Source organism: Eriocheir sinensis, unplaced genomic scaffold (genome assembly GCF_024679095.1).
Source record: "Eriocheir sinensis breed Jianghai 21 unplaced genomic scaffold, ASM2467909v1 Scaffold527, whole genome shotgun sequence".
Lineage (NCBI taxonomy): Eukaryota > Metazoa > Arthropoda > Malacostraca > Decapoda > Varunidae > Eriocheir > Eriocheir sinensis.
Window position 1 is genome coordinate 47,501 of NW_026111862.1, and position 17,500 is coordinate 65,000.

The 17,500-nt window shown below is 40.3% G+C and overlaps 1 protein-coding gene across 1 annotated transcript in view; it reads right to left on the minus strand.

Annotated features, from left to right (window-relative positions):
• Positions 1–44: 44 nt before the first annotated feature.
• LOC126992940 (protein spaetzle 3-like) overlaps positions 45–17,500 on the minus strand; it is a 21,280-nt gene continuing 3,824 nt past the window's right edge. Inside the window, exons 2-6 of the mRNA XM_050851771.1 lie at positions 9,038–9,162; positions 7,350–7,431; positions 6,568–6,764; positions 5,864–5,989; positions 45–1,294 (exon numbers count right to left, since the gene is read on the minus strand). Coding sequence (XP_050707728.1) covers positions 1,135–1,294; positions 5,864–5,989; positions 6,568–6,764; positions 7,350–7,431; positions 9,038–9,162 — 690 coding nt within the window. The 3' untranslated portion in view covers positions 45–1,134. The remainder of the gene's footprint in view (positions 1,295–5,863; positions 5,990–6,567; positions 6,765–7,349; positions 7,432–9,037; positions 9,163–17,500) is intronic.

The following is a 17,500-nucleotide window of genomic DNA, read 5'->3' on the forward strand; positions in this document are numbered from 1 at the left end:
CTTGCGTCTATGTATTTTTTAGTCTGATTTTAGTATCTATGTAAATTTGTGTGTGAGTGTGTGTGTGTGTGTGTGTGTGTGTGTGTGTGTGTGTGTGTGTGTGTTGCTATTTTCTTCTTCTTCTTCTTCTTCTTCTTCTTCTTCTTCTTGTTTTTCTTTGTTCATTTTGTTCTTGTTCTTCCTGATGTTCTTCTTTCTGTTCTCATTCTTGTTCTTGTTTCTAGCTCTTCTTCTTCTTCTTCTTCTTCTTCTTTTTGTTCGTGTTTTTTGTTTTCTTCTCATTTCCATCATCATCTACCTTATTATTTTTGTCTTTTGCCTCTCATTCCTCTCCTCTCCTCTCCTCTCTCTATTATCTCCTCTATCTTCTTTCATTCATTTATATTTATCTCCCTTCATCTTCTTCCCTTCGTCTTTACTTCCCTTCTTCTCGAGTTTCCTTTCTGGTTATATTCTACGTTTTATTTTGTTTTAACTTCCATCTTTATTTTCCTTTATCGTCGTTTCCCTACATCTTTATCTATTTCTCTCATTTTATCTTTAGTTTTTCCCTTTCATCACGAGTTTCTTATATTATCTTTCTTATCTTCATCTATTTTCATTTTCTTCTCTCATTTTAACTTTCTCTTTTCCCTTTCATCACGAGTTTCTTATCTACTATCTTTCTTATCTTCATCTATATTAATTTTCTTTTATCTTTAGCTTACTTCATTCCAACATCTACACCATCTACACCATTAACACTACCCCATCTTTATTTATTTTTACTTCCCTTCATCTTTGCTGTCTTTCATCTCTACCTCCTTCATTACCTTCTACAGATCATCCTTCCCATCATCTACCCTCCCCATCACCACCACAACCACCACCACCTATCATCCTCTCATCTCCTGTCTTCTACACAACTTCCTTTCATCTTTCGTGCATCCCTTCTCTTCCCTTCCTTTAAAACCATCTTCTATCTTCTACTCTTCTACACAACTTCCTTCCATCTTTCCTGCATCCCTTCTCTTCCCTTCCTCTAAAACCATCTTCTCCTTCTCTACATGCGTTCGTCTTTACTTCCTATCGTCAGCTTCACTCCCACATCTTCATCCCCTTCATCACCCCCATCACCACCACCAGCATCATCCTTTAGAGCGGGTTGCAGCGGCAGGAGCAACAGGAAGGGAACAGAAACCAATCCATGAAAATACCAGAGCAGTCGTTGTCGGGGTCGTAGGCGAGAAGTCTGTGCCATTTGTACTTCTGCTCACAGCCACAGTCACCGCCGCATCGCTTCGTGCTTTGCTTGCTGTGGGAGAGAGAGCGAGAGAGGGTGAGAGAGGGAAGGTGAGAGAGCGGATGGGGGTGGTGGAATGAGAGGAAGAGTGAATGGATTGATAATAGAAGGGAGAGGAAGAAAGAGGAATAAGAGAAGGGAAGATATGAAAAGAGGAAGAAGAGGAAGAGGAGACATTAGACCAGGATAAAGAGGAGAATGGGAGAGAGAGAAAGAGAGAGGAAGAAGGAGAGAGAGAGAGAGAGAGAGAGAGAGAGAGAGAGAGAGAGAGAGAGAGAGAGAGAGAGAGAGAGAGAGATGAGATAAAGAGAGAAACAAAGAGAGAGAGAGGGGAAGAGAAAGAGAAGAAGAAAAAATGTGATAAAGAGGAATAAAGAGAAAAGAAAAGGTTATATTTGGAAGAGAGGAGATGAGATAGAGAGAGATAAGGAAAAAATGAAAGAAAGGAAAAGAAGGAAAATAAAAAAAGATTGAGAAAGATACACACACACACACACACACACACACACACACACACACACACACACACACACACACACACACACACACACACACACACACACACACACACACACACACACACACACACACACACACACACACACACACACACACACACACACACGTGATAAAATACCTCTAAATAACCTGATGACATAGACAGACGTAATTCATCTTGTTGTTTTCTTATTTTTTGTTTTCTTCACTTCCGCTGAGGAGGCCCCCCGGTGACGGTTATGACGGTTAAGGACGGTTGCTAGGAGCTGCGATTTGAATATTTGAATGTTTGAAATGCGTCTGGATTTGAATTCGTAACGGCAGAAATTTACGTCTCGTTTGGCTATTCTTTACTTTGGTCTGTTATGGGAGCGGTGAGTAGCGTTTTTTTTATTTTTTTTTTTGCGCTCTTTTTGTTACCCTTGAGCCGTCTCCTTTATTGTAAAAAAAGACAGATAAGAACATAAGAACGTAAGGAGTCTGCAAGAGGCCGAGAAGTAACTATTTTTATGTTCTACCCAACATTCAGCATTAGTACATCGCTCTACCATTATCGTTATTAAAATCTCTTCTCTTTATTTGATCTTTCCCTAACCCATGATTGTAAGGTTTTGTCTCTATAGGAACATCGATTAGCGGCTTTTTTTTTTCACTATTTTTTGTTGCCTTTGAGCTGTTTCTTTAGCTGTAAAAAAAAAAAAAGTAAAATCTCTTCTCTTTGTTATCTTTTCCTAAGCCATGATTGTAAGGTTTTGTCTCTATAGGAACATCGATTAGCGGCTTTTTTTTTTTCACTATTTTTTGTTGCCTTTGAGCGGTTTCTTTAGCTGTAAAAAAAAAAGTAAAAATCTCTTCTCTTTGTTATCTTTTCCTAAGCCATGATTGTAAGGTTTTGTCTCTGTTGGAACATCGATTAGCGGGCTTTTTTTTTTTTTCACTATTTTTTGTTGCCTTTGAGCGGTTTCTTTAGCTGTAAAAAAAAAAGTTAAATCACTTCTCTTTGTTATCTTTTCCTAACCCATGATTGTAAGGTTTTGTCTCTATAGGAACATCGATTAGCGGCTTTTTTTTTTTTGCATCATTTTTTGTTGCCTTTGAGCTGTTTCTTTAGCTGTAAAAAAAAAAATCCCTTCTCTTTGTTATCTTTTCCTAAGCCATGATAGTAAGGTTTTGTCTCTGTAGGAACATCGATTAGCGGCTTTTTTTTTTTTTTTTTTTTTTTTTGCATCATTTTTTGTTGCCTTTGAGCGGTTTCGTTAGCTGTAAAAAAAAAAAAAGCTAAATCTCTTCTCTTTGTTATCTTTCCCTAAGCCATGATAGTAAGGTAAAGTTTGTGGGATACGGTATGTCTACGCGTGGCCTCATCGCTCATCTCCGTCACACTGTCTCTTGAGCCTGTGGTGGGAGGGAACCCATTACCCCGGGACACAGAGCCACGGGGACATCCGGGTTACCACAGTGTGCCTTCCCCAGGTGTTCCCAGGTTCACATTTATCCCCCAGCCCGAGAGGGAGGATGAGCAGGTGGGTGGACTGCACGCCGACTGCCCGGGCCGGGATTCGAACCAGGGCCCGCAGCTAAATTATCGTACTCATCGCATTGTATTTCCGTAGTTTTTGACCGATAACTATGGCAAAAAGAAAAAAAAAAGAGCATCAATAAATAACAGCTTCAACGCAAACTTTAATTCTCTATCGTTATTGGTGCAAGTACGAGAGTTTGTGGCTTAAAAATGATAAATATAGTATGGTGAATACGATAATCTGGCTACGCTGACCAGGGCCCGCTGACCACTAGACCACGGAGGCGATAATCCATGATGCTCGCTTCCTATATCTCGTCAAGTGTTATGTATTAAAATATTATCACTATATTTCCAAGACTAATCAAACTACCACCATCAGGGTCAAACAACTACCCATGGAAATACCCACAACGACCTCCACGAAAGCCTTGCCAAATACGTGTTTCTTTAGGTTCACGGTACAGAAGAAGGGTCACACTACCACCAGGGTTATAAAACTACCCCTGGAAATGGCATCAACTCCTACGAAAGCCTTGCCAAATACGTGTTTTTTTATAGGTTCAGGGTACAGAGAAAGGTCAGACTACCACCAGGGTTATTAAACTACCCCTGGAAATGGCAACAACTCCTTCGAAAGCCTTGCCAAATATGTTTTTTTTTTTATAGGTTCAGGGTACAGAGAAAGGTCAGACTACCACCAGGGTTATAAAACTACCCCTGGAAATGGCAACAACTCCTTCGAAAGCCTTGCCAAATACGTGTTTTTATAGGTTCAGGGTACAGAGAAAGGTCAGACTACCACCAGGGTTATAAAACTACCCCTGGAAATGGCATCAACTCCTACGAAAGCCTTGCCAAATACGTGTTTTTATAGGTTCAGGGTACAGAGAAAGGTCAGACTACCACCAGGGTCATAATACTACCCCTGGAAATACCTCCCAAATCTCCCACGAAAGCCTTGCCAAATATGTGTTCCTGGGGCCTCGGAATGATTAAGACAACGCCCTTAGACAGTAATACCCCAAGAACACATATTTCACAAGCCACTCATAGGAGGTTGGGGGCATTTCCAAGGGTAGTTATATGACCCTGGTGATAGCTCGTCCCTTCCTCTGTACCGTGAACCTAAAAGGACACTCATTAGAACTCGACTGATCTCCTTTTAAGCCTTCTGAAATATATGATGTAAGAGGGGGAGGCGTATTCCTTGAGGACATCCGTACCCTGGTGAGTCTCTGTGGCCCCATGAATCAAGGTGTCGTTATCAGCGTTGTCAAATTATCGTACTCAAAACATCGCAATTATCTGTTCCAGGGCCCCGAAACTTTCCTACCCACACAGATAGCGAGATTCCAGTTAAAGTTATCGTTAAAATCATTACTTATTGGAGTCTGTTTGCGATAGCTGTGACTCAGAAACCGGAAATTGCGATGTGTTGAGTGTCCGAGTACGATAGTTTGGTAACGCTGTGTGTTGTTGAGTGCCCGAGGAAGGTGTCGAAATAGTGAAATTGGATCTCTCTTGTTATTCAAATTTTTCATGTCAAGCGTAGAGAGGATGTCCTGTGATTAAGCGGTACACACACACACACACACACACACACACACACACACACACACACACACACACACACACACGCTACCCGTATCTGTTGTGTATATTTCTTATGTAATAGTCATACACACACACACACACACACACACACACACACTCTCTCTCTCTCTCTCTTCTTTATTTATTTTTACATCTTACATAGTGCAATTAAATACAAATATGTCGATGAGCGCTCTCTCTCTCTCTCTCTCTCTCTCTCTCTCTCTCTCTCTCTCTCTCTCTCTCTCTCTCTCTCTCTCTCTCTCTCTCTCTCTCTCTCTCTCTCTCTCTCTCTCTCTCTCTCTCTCTCTCTCTCTCTCTCTCTCTCTCTCTCTCTCGCTTCGTCATTTATGGTCTCTTTCGTAAGTAGCGGCCGTGACATAGTGAGTTATTTCAAATTATCTCACTCACATTTCCCCTTCCAGCCCCCCCCTTCTCTCTCTCTCTCTCTCTCTCCCTATCTATCTATCTATCTATCTACCTGTCTTTCTACCTATCTGTGTATGTATCTGTTTATTCATTTATCTTTCTATGTCTACTTCCATGTTTTTATTTATTTTTCTCTTGTTTTCTATTTTTTTCTATTTATTCATATTTCTATTTGTTAGCTTAATGATTTATGTCGTTATTTCTCTATGCATGTTTTTTTTAATTTGATTTTTTTGGCGTTTTTTTTTGTGTAATATTCATATCTTTATTTGTATATGTATCTTGTTTCTGTGTTTCTTTCTAAATTAATTCTGTATACTATTTAGATTTGCTGTGTAGATGGCTTTTTAGTATGGCTTTTACATGCACGAACCTCCACCACAAAAAAAAAAAATAAATAAATAAATAAAAAATACCCCACACAGAAACTCTACACCCACTCTCCCATCCTCATTCACTCTGACCCACTGTTTTCTCCCTTCCACCCTCACACTACTTCCCCCCTCCTTCCCCTTTCCCCCATCCCCAATACCTACGCGCACACTTCCTGGTGAATGGCTTGCGAGAACTCGTTGGTGTTGACAATTGCGCGTATCTTCCCGGCAGAATTGTTGGCCCAGTAAGGCGTCACGATCTCAACCTTGCTCTCACATGAATCAACTCTGTAAAGGAGAGGCGATTAGGTACTTCTGTTAAGGCATGAAGGAGGCAGTTAGCAGCATAAGACTCTGCAACTCTGTAACTGTAACTCTGTAAAGGAGAGGTGATTAGGTACTTGTATTATGAAGTATAAAGGAGGCAGTTAGGAGCATAAGACAGCGATAGATGGAACAATGAATGACCTCACTGTGTTGTATAGAAAGTCTTATCTTGGAAGCATATATGAATTTTCCGAGTCAAGACCTATAGTAACTGTTTGGGGTTTTGTTAGGTTAGGTTTATGGTATTCTCAAACACATGATAGCCAGCACCTCATGGTATAAATCGACGAAGAATGACCTCACTTTGTTGTATAGAAAGTCTCATTAGTAAGGAAACATATATGAATTTTCACCTAACTTAACCTAATCTAACCTAACCTTGATTAATCTCCTCTCACCTAACCTAACCTAACCTAACCTAACCTAACCAAACCAAACCAAACCAAACCAAACCAAACCAAACCAAACCAACCTCCTCTCACCTAACTTCACCTAACCTAACCTCCCCTTCCCTCCCCTTCCCTTCCCCTCACACCCACCTGTCCGAGTTCGAGTTTGCGTCTCCGGGGAAGGACTGCCTCTTCCTCCTGATCAGGTTGAAGAAGGACTCCCCGCGCGGGTCCCCGGGGTGATAGTCCTGATGTATGTCTGGTGCCTCGTCGGTAAAAGCGTCGGGCCCGTCCCCTGCGGCACGCCCCGGCCTGCTCAGGAACCGACGCTGCTGGGGCTCGAAGATCTGAAGGGGAGGCGGTGGTTAGGGGGTGGGATCGGCTACTGGAGGGAGTCAAAAGGGTTCTGGAGTGTAATAGAGGTTCGAAGGTCTTATAGATTGGAATTAGAGAATTGGCTCTTAAGATTTGTAGGAGGGAGAAAGTGGTTAAGGAATTGGATCACGTACAAAATTAAGTTACTTATTGAATTAAAAGAGTTCTGTAGCTCAATAGAAGTTCGAAAATCTAATAGTTCAATATAGAGGGAGATTGGAATTAGGGGACTGGATAAAAGAGGATAAAATAAGGAGTAAACGTGTTGCAGTGACTAGGGGATTAAATACAGGTTGGATATCTAAATAGTTAAGTGAAAAGTTAGGCGAGTTCAACTTTTTTTTTTTACAACAAAGGAGACAGCTCAAGGGCACAAAAAAAGGAAACAATAATTAAAAAGCCCGCTACTCGCTGCTCCTAAAAAGAATCCAAAGAGGTGGCCGAAAGAGGGGTCAGTGTCGGGAGGAGAGGCGTCCAGATACTTAGATTCGAAAGTATAGAAAGGAAGTTGGAATTAGAGAACTGGATGGAAAATGAGTAATACTATAACATCTTACGTCTTGTATGTTGTCAAAGAAGCTTCCATACATCCGCCTCATCAGGGCTTTGTTGTCCTCTATGAAGCGTTCGATCTTGTCTCTGGAAAAAAAGAAGGAAAAGTTACGACTGTGAAAAATGGGAAAGAAAATGAATTCGTGAAAGTGTAAAAAATATTAGTGAAGCGTTCGATCTTGTCACTGGGAAAAAAGAAGGAAAAGTTACGAGTGTGAAAAATGGGAAAGAAAATGAATTCGTGAAAGTGTAAAAAATATTAGTGAAGCGTTCGATATTGTCTCTGGGAAAAAAAAGAAGGAAAAGTTACGAATGATTAAGGGGAAAGAAAATGAATTCGTGAAACTGCAGAAAATATTAGTGAAGCGTTCGATCTTGTCACTGGGAAAAAAAGAAGGAAAAGTTACGAGTGTGAAAAATGGGAAAGAAAATGAATTTGTGAAAGTGTAAAAAATATTAGTGAAGCGTTCGATCTTGTCTCTGGAAAAAAAAGAAGGAAAAGTTACGAGTGTGAAAAATGGGAAGAAAATGAATTCGTGAAAGTGTAAAAAATATTAGTGAAGCGTTCGATCTTGTCTCTGGAAAAAAAAAGAAGGAAAAGTTACGAGTGTGAAAAATGGGAAAGAAAATGAATTCGTGAAAGTGTAAAAAATATTAGTGAAGCGTTCGATCTTGTCACTGGGAGAAAAAAGGGAAAGTTACGAGTGAAAAAGAGGAAAGAAAATTAATTCGTGAAGCTGTAAAACATATTAGTGAAGCGTTTGATCTTGTCTCTGGAAAAAAAGAAGGAAAAGTTACGAGTGTGAAAAATGGGAAGGAAAATGAATTCGTGAAAGTGTAAAAAATATTAGTGAAGCGTTCGATCTTGTCTCTGGAAAAAACAAAAGGAAAAATTACGACTATGAAAAAGGGGAAGAAAATGAATTCGTGAAACTGTAAAAAATATTAGTGAAAAAATTCCCCCACCCCACCCTTAACTTTCTCTCTTTTAATTCTTTTTTGGGAGCAGCGAGTAGCGGGCTTTTTTTTATTATTGTTTTTTTTTGTGCCCTTGAGCTGTCTCCTTTGTTGTAAAAAAAAAAAAAAAAAAAACGTCTACCCCCTATCCCCACTTCCTCCTCAAACCCCAAAATGAAAAAAAAGCATAAAAAAACATGTAAACCCAAGCCCCTAGCCCCCTCAGCCTCCCCTCTACCCCCCTTTTTTCTCTCCCCTACCCCTACCTCCCCCTACCACCCTACTCCTCCCCTCCTCACTCCTCTTCCTACCCCCACATCCCTCTTCTTCCCTTCCTCCCTTTCTTCTACTTCCTCCTCTATGCCAAAGTAAAATCGAAACTTAACCTCACCCCCCCCAAAAAAAACTCCTCCCTTCCCTCCTTTCTCTTCCCTTCCGATGTTTTCTTTTTTTCCTTTTTTCTTTACTTCATCTTATTTCCTCTTTCTTTTTTTTTTCTTCTCCTTTTTCCTTTATTTTTTTTCACCTGCATCGTTCTCGTTCTCGTCCTTCTTTCCTTCCTCCTTACTTTTTTTTTACTATCTTCTTCCTTCCTTTTCTCTTACTTCTTTTACTTCCCTCCTTCTTCCCTCCTCCTCATTTTGTTCTCTGTCTCTGTCTGTCTCATTCTCCCTTCCTCTCCCTCCCTTCCTCCCTTCCCCTTTACCCTTTCAAATGAGCTGAACTGAACACTCACGAGGGATAGGAGTTGCCGGGCGTCCTACAAAAGAGTTGGTTGAGCCGCTTGATGCAGGGCAGGCCACGGATCACCTCGCCCTGCACCTCCACGCCCAGCGCCAGGCTCAGCGCCGTCCACAACACCTGCAACACACAGATAGATAGATAGATAGATATTTATTGGCCACAAACGTACATGAAACCAAAACATCATACATAAATTGGAAGTTATTTAAGGATGTTAATTTCGTGAATATAACATTTCGAATTTGTCGTCCACATTCAGCACTTACGTAAAATCTTTATATAATCACTAAAATATACTGAGCTCTGATGTCGTCACTGGTTTAAAAATAGTTAAAAAAAAATTAAAACATTACAAACACACACACACACACACACACACACACACACACACACACACACACACACACACACACACACACACACACACGTACACAAGTCAGCACTCACACGTACACACAGGGAAAAGTTTGACGTCACATGAAGGTTCTTAGAATGAGGTTTAGGTGCATTTGGGAGGAATTATGCACATACACGCACACACGTACACACGGCTTAATCATACGCACACAGGGGAGGGGCGGGGGGCTGGGCTACACGCACACGTACACATGGAAATTTTTTTTCTTCTCTATTTTGATGCACACGAACTGCTCTCTCTCTCTCTCTCTCTCTCTCTCTCTCTCTCTGGGTCATTAGGTCACTTTGGCTGGATTCGAACCGTGATCCAGAGAGAGAGAGAGAGAGAGAATTATATCGGCATTTATCATTCTCTATCTCTAATGTTCTTTTTCTTTCTCTATTTCCTTATCAATCTTTTTCTTATTACTTTTTCTATCTGTTTATCTGTCTATCTATCTATCAATCTATCCATCTATCTATCTATCTATCTATCTATCTTCTCTTGTTCTCAGTGACACACGTAATACGACATTGAAATACCTGTTTTCTTTATCTTTTTTCATCTTTTTTTTCCTCTCTCTCTCTCTCTCTCTCTCTCTCTCTCTCTCTCTCTCTCTCTCCTTTACCCTTTCAAATAAGAATGAAAACGAAAAACAAAAACAAAAATGGTAAAAAAAACACGAAATAATGTCTGGAACCTGTTTTGAACAGGTTTTAGCACCAGCGTAGGGAGGTCATGACCTCTCCAGTAAAGGGAAAGGTCATAAAAAGCTGAACCCGATTTATGTTAGGGCGAGTTTTTGTGTCATATGTGTCTTAGTGTGTGTGTGTGTGTGTGTGTGTGTGTGTGTGTGTGTGTGTGTGTGTGTGTGTGTGTGTGTGTGTGTGTGTGTGTGTGTGTGTGTGTGTGTGTTATCCTTTTTTTTCTGTTTTATCATTCTTCCTCCTTTCTATTATTATTATTATTATCATTGTTTTTTTTTTTATTCTTTTCTTCTTTTTCTTATTCGTCTTTTTCTTCTTATTCTCGTTTTCCTGTTCTTTTCCTTCATATATTCTTTTTCCTCTACTTCTTTTTCTTCGTCTTCTATCCATTTTTATTTTTTTCATTCATTTATTTATTGATTTTCTTTTTTTTCCCTCATTCATCTTCATTTTCTCTTCCTTTCGCTTTTATTTTGGTTTTCCTTTTCTCTCCTTCCTTAATTCCTTCCTTCTTCTTATTTCTTTTCTATCTGCTTATCTATCTATCTCTATCTATCTGTTTCTTCGTTTATTAGTTTGTTCCATTCATTCCTCCTTCCATTGCTTTACATTATGCCTTTTAAAGCCTTTCCCAGCATCCACCAGTAAGATTTAACCTTTCCCAGCATCCACCAGTAAGATTAAACCTTTCCCAGCATCCATCAGTAAGATTTAACCTTTCCCAGCATCCATCAGTAAGATTTAACCTTTCCCAGCATCCATCAGTAAGATTAAACCTTTCCCAGCATCCACCAGTAAGATTTAACCTTTCCCAGCATCCACCAGTAAGATTAAACCTTTCCCAGCATCCATCAGTAAGATTAAACCTTTCCCAGCATCCGCCAGTAAGATTAAACCTTTCCCAGCATCCATCAGTAAGATTAAACCTTTCCCAGCATCCGCCAGTAAGATTAAACCTTTCCCAGCATCCGCCAGTAAGATTAAACCTTTCCCAGCATCCATCAGTAAGATTTAACCTTTCCCAGCATCCGCCAGTAAGATTAAACCTTTCCCAGCATCCACCAGTAAGATTTAACCTTTCCCAGCATCCACCAGTAAGATTAAACCTTTCCCAGTATCCACCAGTAAGATTAAACCTTTCCCAGCATCCACCAGTAAGATTAAACCTTTCCCAGCATCCACCAGTAAGATTAAACCTTTCCCAGTATCCACCAGTAAGATTAAACCTTTCCCAGCATCCATCAGTAAGATTTAACCTTTCCCAGCATCCATCAGTAAGATTTAACCTTTCCCAGCATCCACCAGTAAGATTTAACCTTTCCCAGCATCCACCAGTAAGATTTAACCTTTCCCAGCATCCATCAGTAAGATTTAACCTTTCCCAGCATCCATCAGTAAGATTTAACCTTAATTTTACTCGTCAATTATTTTTTTTAACTTTGCATTCCTATCATCCAACTCAGTCACCCATTCAATTTGTTTAAGTCTGCCATTTATACCTTCAATTTCTTTAAATACATAAGTGAAGAAAAAAACGACACCCTTTTATGGCAAACCTAGCTATTTATATTACATTACCAAGCCGATATAGGAACATCAGAGCATAAGGTGTTTGTATAAGGAATCAATATTATCATTTGATTTGCTTTACTTTGACATTTACATCGTTTCAGAATTGACCTTTTCATGTCCTTGGTGACCTTTGACCTTATTGAAACGTGGAAAGGAGGAGGAAGACAAGGAGGAGGAGGAGCATGAGTAGTAGGAGGACGCGGGGGAGGAGGAGATAAAAAAAAAGAGAAGGAAGGAAGGAGAAAGCGAAAGAGAGAGGAAAAGAAGAAAAGGAAAAGAGAAGTAGGAGAAGAGGAAGAGGAAAAGAGAAGGAGAAAGAGAAATAGGAAAAGAAGAAGAGGAGGAGGAGAAAAAGAGGAAGAGGAGGAAAATAGGAAAGAAAGAAAAAGGAATCCTCAATACCAAAGAATTTCCTGACACGTCTTATACGGAACGTTTTTTTTGGTTGGAGAGAGAGAGAGAGAGAGAGGCACCTGGACAATGACTCATGAACATCACCTGAGTAAACAAACAAATGAACGAACAAACTCTTCTCTCTTCTCTCCATCTTTTCCTCCTCCACTCCTCCTCCTCCTCCTTCTTATCCTCTTTTTTCTCTTCTTTCTTTTCTCCTGTTATCTTTCTTTCTCCTCCTCTCCTCATTTTTCCTCTTCCTCTTCTTCTTCCTCTTCCTCCTCTTCTTTCTTCCTCCTCCTCCTCCTCCTCCTCCTCCTCCTCCTCCTTGTCCTCTTTCTCCATTTCCTTCCCTTTTATATAATCTGTTTTTTTTCCTCTCCTCTTCCTCTTCTTCCTCTTCCTCCTCTTCTTTCTTCCTCCTCCTCCTCCTTGTCCTCTCTCTCCATTTCCTTCCCTTTTATATAATCTGTTTTCTTTCCTCTCCTCTTCCTCTTCTTCCTCCTCCTCCTCCTCCTCCTCCTCCTCCTCCTCCTCCTCGTCGTTTCTGGAACTTATACATTTACGTAACTTCTCTTTATGGTGTTTATAGTTTTCTTATCCTTCCCTTCCTTTCGTATCCTTTTCCTTCCTTTCCTCTCCCTTTCCTTCTTCCCCCTTCCTTTCCTTCTTATTTTTTTGTCTCCTTCGTCTTTCATTCTCTCATCCTCTCTTAACCCTTTTCCCTTCCTCTCCTTTATTCGCCTTCTTTAATGCACTTCTTTCTTACTCTCTTCTTTCTCTCATTTCCAGTGTTTTCCTTCTTCTTCCATCTTTATTAGCTTATTCTGCCTCTCTCTCTCTCTCTCTCTCTCTCTCTCTCTCTCTCTCTCTCTCTCTCTCTCTCTCTCTCTCTCTCTCTCTCTCTCTCTCTCTCTCTCTCTCTCTCTCTCTCTCCTATCCTCATTCCTCTTTTCTTTTATTCTTTCCACTCAGCTCCCTTCATTCTCCTCCGTTCCTCACCTCCTCCTCCTCCTCCTCCTCCTCCTCCGCCTCCTCCGCCTCCTCGTCCGTTCGTGTCGCCCCTCATTACGAGAGAGATAGAGAGAGAGAGAGAGACTCTCTCTCTCTCTCTCTCTCTCTCTCTCTCTTCTTAGGCAACTTCTTCGCTTAAAAGAAAAAAAAGATAATCTATAACAGTATTTTAAAAGGTGAAGGAAAGAAAGATGAAGTTAGAGAAATTAAGAAAATGAGACAAGAGAGAGTAAACGATAAATTGATTTGTAAATATAAATAGAAAAGAAGATAAATAAAACAAATAATAATGTGACAATAGAACATAAAAATAAGTAGAAAATAAAATAGATGGAATAAAAATGGATATATATAGCTGCATAAAGACTAAAATATAATAGAAAATAAAACAATGAAAAGAAGAAAAAGAAGAAGAGGAAGAAGATGATTACCTGTGTTGAAATGTCAGAGAGAGAGAGAGAGAGAGAGAGAGAGAGAGAGAGAGAGAGAGAGAGAGAGAGAGAGAGAGATGATGTAAACAATGACTTGGGTTTTGAGAACTGAAAAAAAAAAAAAATCTAACATTTTTTTCTTTTTCACTAATAGAACCGCTTTTCCGTTTTATTTTAACTTTTCTAACCTTTTCATTTTTCTTTTTTCTTATTTTTCTTTTCAAGCAGGACAATTTTTTTTTTTATTGTCCAGGGATTAATAACCCTTTCCCATTTTCTTTTTCCTTCGTTTTCTCCTTTGTGAATATTTTTTTTATATCATTGTTTTAAAATTGATAACCTTTTTCATTCTTTTATCTGTTTCTTTTTCTTTTGTTTTCTTTTGCATGTTTTTTTTTTTTGTATTATTTCAAGACGAGGCCAATTATTTTTGTTGTTGTTCGTGATCGGAAATTATTAACCTTCCCATTTTTTTTTTTTTTTTTTGTCTCTTTCAGGTTGTTGGAGAATCTTCGTGTCGGTGAGTGTTAATTTCTACTTCCTTTGTTCCTTTACAATTCATTTATGTTTTCCTTTATTTACTCATTTGTTTGTCTGTCATTGTGTTGTCTGCCTGTCCTCTCTATATCCACCTGTTGGTCTTTTCATCCACCGTAAGACGGCGAGCGGGACGCGCGGCTAATTTGAACAATTACTTTCTTTTTGTATTTTTTGCGAGGCTCCAGTGCTAAATGTCAAGTACAATTATCGTAAAACGCTGAGGCCCCCCACAGATACAATTGTTGCAGGAAGAAACTCAAATTTTCCTGAGTCCACACTCCGTTATCCAGGTAAGTTGTGTAGAAGTATGAGGTAGGAATCCCTAATTGTATTGCTGCTATAGTTGAAATTTGTGTAAATGGAACATGGGCTAAATGAAACATGGGTCTGGGCCTGAGTGGCAGGACCTAATCAAGATTTTGCTTCTATTTCCAGCATGGTGAGGAAGTACAAAAGGAAGGATGACTCCAGTAGCGTCAAGTACAGCCGAGGGTTGATGCTCTCCTTGAACTTGAAAAAGGAGAAGACACAATTAGGACAATTAGCAAGCGTTACAAAATCCCCATTGCAACGCTTCACAGCCGTCCGTAAGGGCTTGTCAAGAACCCGGTGTAGCCGTTTCAAATTATTCCCTGTTTCAGAAGACTCCCCCAGTCAGATGAAACTAGGTCCAGTCGACTCCCCGTCACTTGAAACTGGTTTCAGACGATTCCCCACCCGTTTGAAATGACTGCGTAGTCGCATGAACCTTGTTTGAATTTTTTTGGTGTTTCTGAATCTAACTAGAGTGTCTGACGTTTCGCTTCCCGTTTTCTATATACTTTACTGGTGAGACACCTGTGCGGCTCACCACGGCCTTATCAGTCACTTCCTTGCTACACATAAACGCGGCTCATCGACGCGTTTACACCATGGAGTTCTCTATTGAAATGGACGAGGTGGAAGAGTTTCTGCGGTTAAAAAAATATCCAGTGCATGTTGGAAACGACAAGGGAAAAAAAGCAAATTTTCGAAGGAAGTGTCGGGCATTCGTTATCCAAGACGACTGTCTAAAACTTATCCATAAGCCGAACAGGAGAGATTTAACAGGTGAGTAGTCTATTCGTGTAGAAACGAAAAGCGAAATGGTGTAATGGCCTATAGTTTAATATTTTTACATATGATTGCAAAAGCTCGCTTCCTTCGGGTGATTAAGGATCGCCAATACCAGCTCGACACTGTGCTGGCCAGTCACCGAGGAGCTGGTGACAGCGACGAAGCTGTTGCTTTGGGAGGTCACGTTGGCAGGGATAAGGTCATCGATCGCATAATGCAAAGATATTGGTGGCGCAACGTTACATCTGATGTAGTTGAAACCATCAAAACTTGCTCACGGTGCCAAAAAGCCAGCACTGTGTTCAAGAAAGTGGACCCGAAACTGCACAGTATGCCAATTAAGCCTCGAAACATGTACCAAATTGGCATAGACCTATGTTCATTGACAATGTGAGTTTGGTTTTACACAATTTGTATATAAGTACAATACTACTATTGTTATTTATACTGTTAATACTTTTATGTAAGTTAATTTCGGCATGCTTACAACTGTGTATTTTTTCAGGTCCTCCAACGGTCATGTCGCCATTGTGATGGCCGTTTGTTATTTTCCAAGTGGATTGAGACTCGCCCTTTAAAATCGAAGGAAGCTGTAGAAGTGGCTCGGTTCCTGTACGAGGACATTATCTGTCGTCATGGATGTGTTGCCACACAGATCATTGACCAGGGCAGAGAGTTTGTGAACTCAGTCTCAGCAGAGCTCCACACGCTCACAGGACCAACGCAAAGAATCACATCTGCTTATCATCCTCAAGTATTTATCATAATATTATAATGCTTATATTTGTTTGTTTTGTGCTTATTCTTTCCTCTGTTTGAAAGCAATGCCCCTATTTTGGCATTTTTTGATCTTGTTGAAACAATACCTATATATTTTTCCAACAAAAAAAAATTACCGATTTGTTAATTTCAGGCCAGTGGTTAGTCGAGCGCAGCAACCGAACAGTTCAAAATCTTCTCCTTCGAACTCTGAGTGATCGACATGAAAACTGGGGACAAATGTTTGCACGGCGTCTTATTGCCCTGAGGTGGGTAATATCAGGGTAAACCTGTGAGTTCCTGTCGAACGTCTGTGTGTACTGTTATTAGTTTTTGAATTGCATTGTTTCTTTTTTAGATCTACCGTCCAGGCCTCCACGAGGTTTTCACCATTCAAGATGTTATATGGCCGAGAAGCTTTCCTTCCCATCGATGTGGACCACGAGTTCGCTGAATGCACCTCCGATCCTGACGATCCTGAATTTGAGGAGTCTGACGTCCATGCTACACTCTCAAAGCTCGAAATATTACAGATATTTTTTTTTTCATGCAAGAGGGAGTAGCTGTATACATATGCTATATATACAGGCTACACATGTATAGTATCTTTATCCATACACAATGTAATATTTATATTTATATTTCTCGACACAATCTTCCAAACAACTATCCCCTATTCTTTGACAACACCCAGCTATCACCTTCCTCAACACTAAACATCCTCGGTCTATCCTTAACTCAAAATCTCAACTGGAAACTTCATATCTCATCTCTTACTAAATCAGCTTCCTCGAGGCTGGGCGTTCTGTACTGTCTCCGCCAGTTCTTCTCCCCTGCACAGTTGCTGTCCATATACAGGGGCCTTGTCCGCCCTCGTATGGAGTATGCATCTCATGTGTGGGGGGGCTCCGTTTAACACAGCTCTTCTGGACAGAGTGGAGGCTAAGGCTCTTCGTCTCATCAGCTCTCCTCCTCATACTGATAGTCTTCTACCTCTTAAATTCCGCCGCAATGTTGCCTCTCTTTCTATCTTCTATCGATATTTCCACGCTGACTGCTCTTCTGAACTTGCTAACTGCATGCCTCCCCCCCTCCCGCGGCCCCGCTGCACTCGACTTTCTACTCATGCTCATCCCTGTACTGTCCAAACCCCTTATGCAAGAGTTAACCAGCATCTTCACTCTTTCATCCCTCACGCTGGTAAGCTCTGGAACAATCTTCCTTCATCTGTATTTCCTCCTGCCTACGACTTGAACTCTTTCAAGAGGAGGGTATCAGGACACCTCTCCTCCCGTATTTGATCTTCCTTTCGGCCACCTCTTTTGTTTCTTTTTTAGGAGCAGCGAGTAGCGGGCTTTTTTTTATTATTGTTTTCTTTTTTGTGTGCCCTTGAGCTGCCTCCTTTGTTGTAAAAAAAAAAATAATACACTAATCGATAATAATATTATGTTACTACAAGAGTATTTCATCTTACAGGATGTTGTTTTCAAAAAAAAAAAGCTGAGCGAGCTCAGGAAAAACAGCAAGCTGATTTTGCAAAGAGGCAA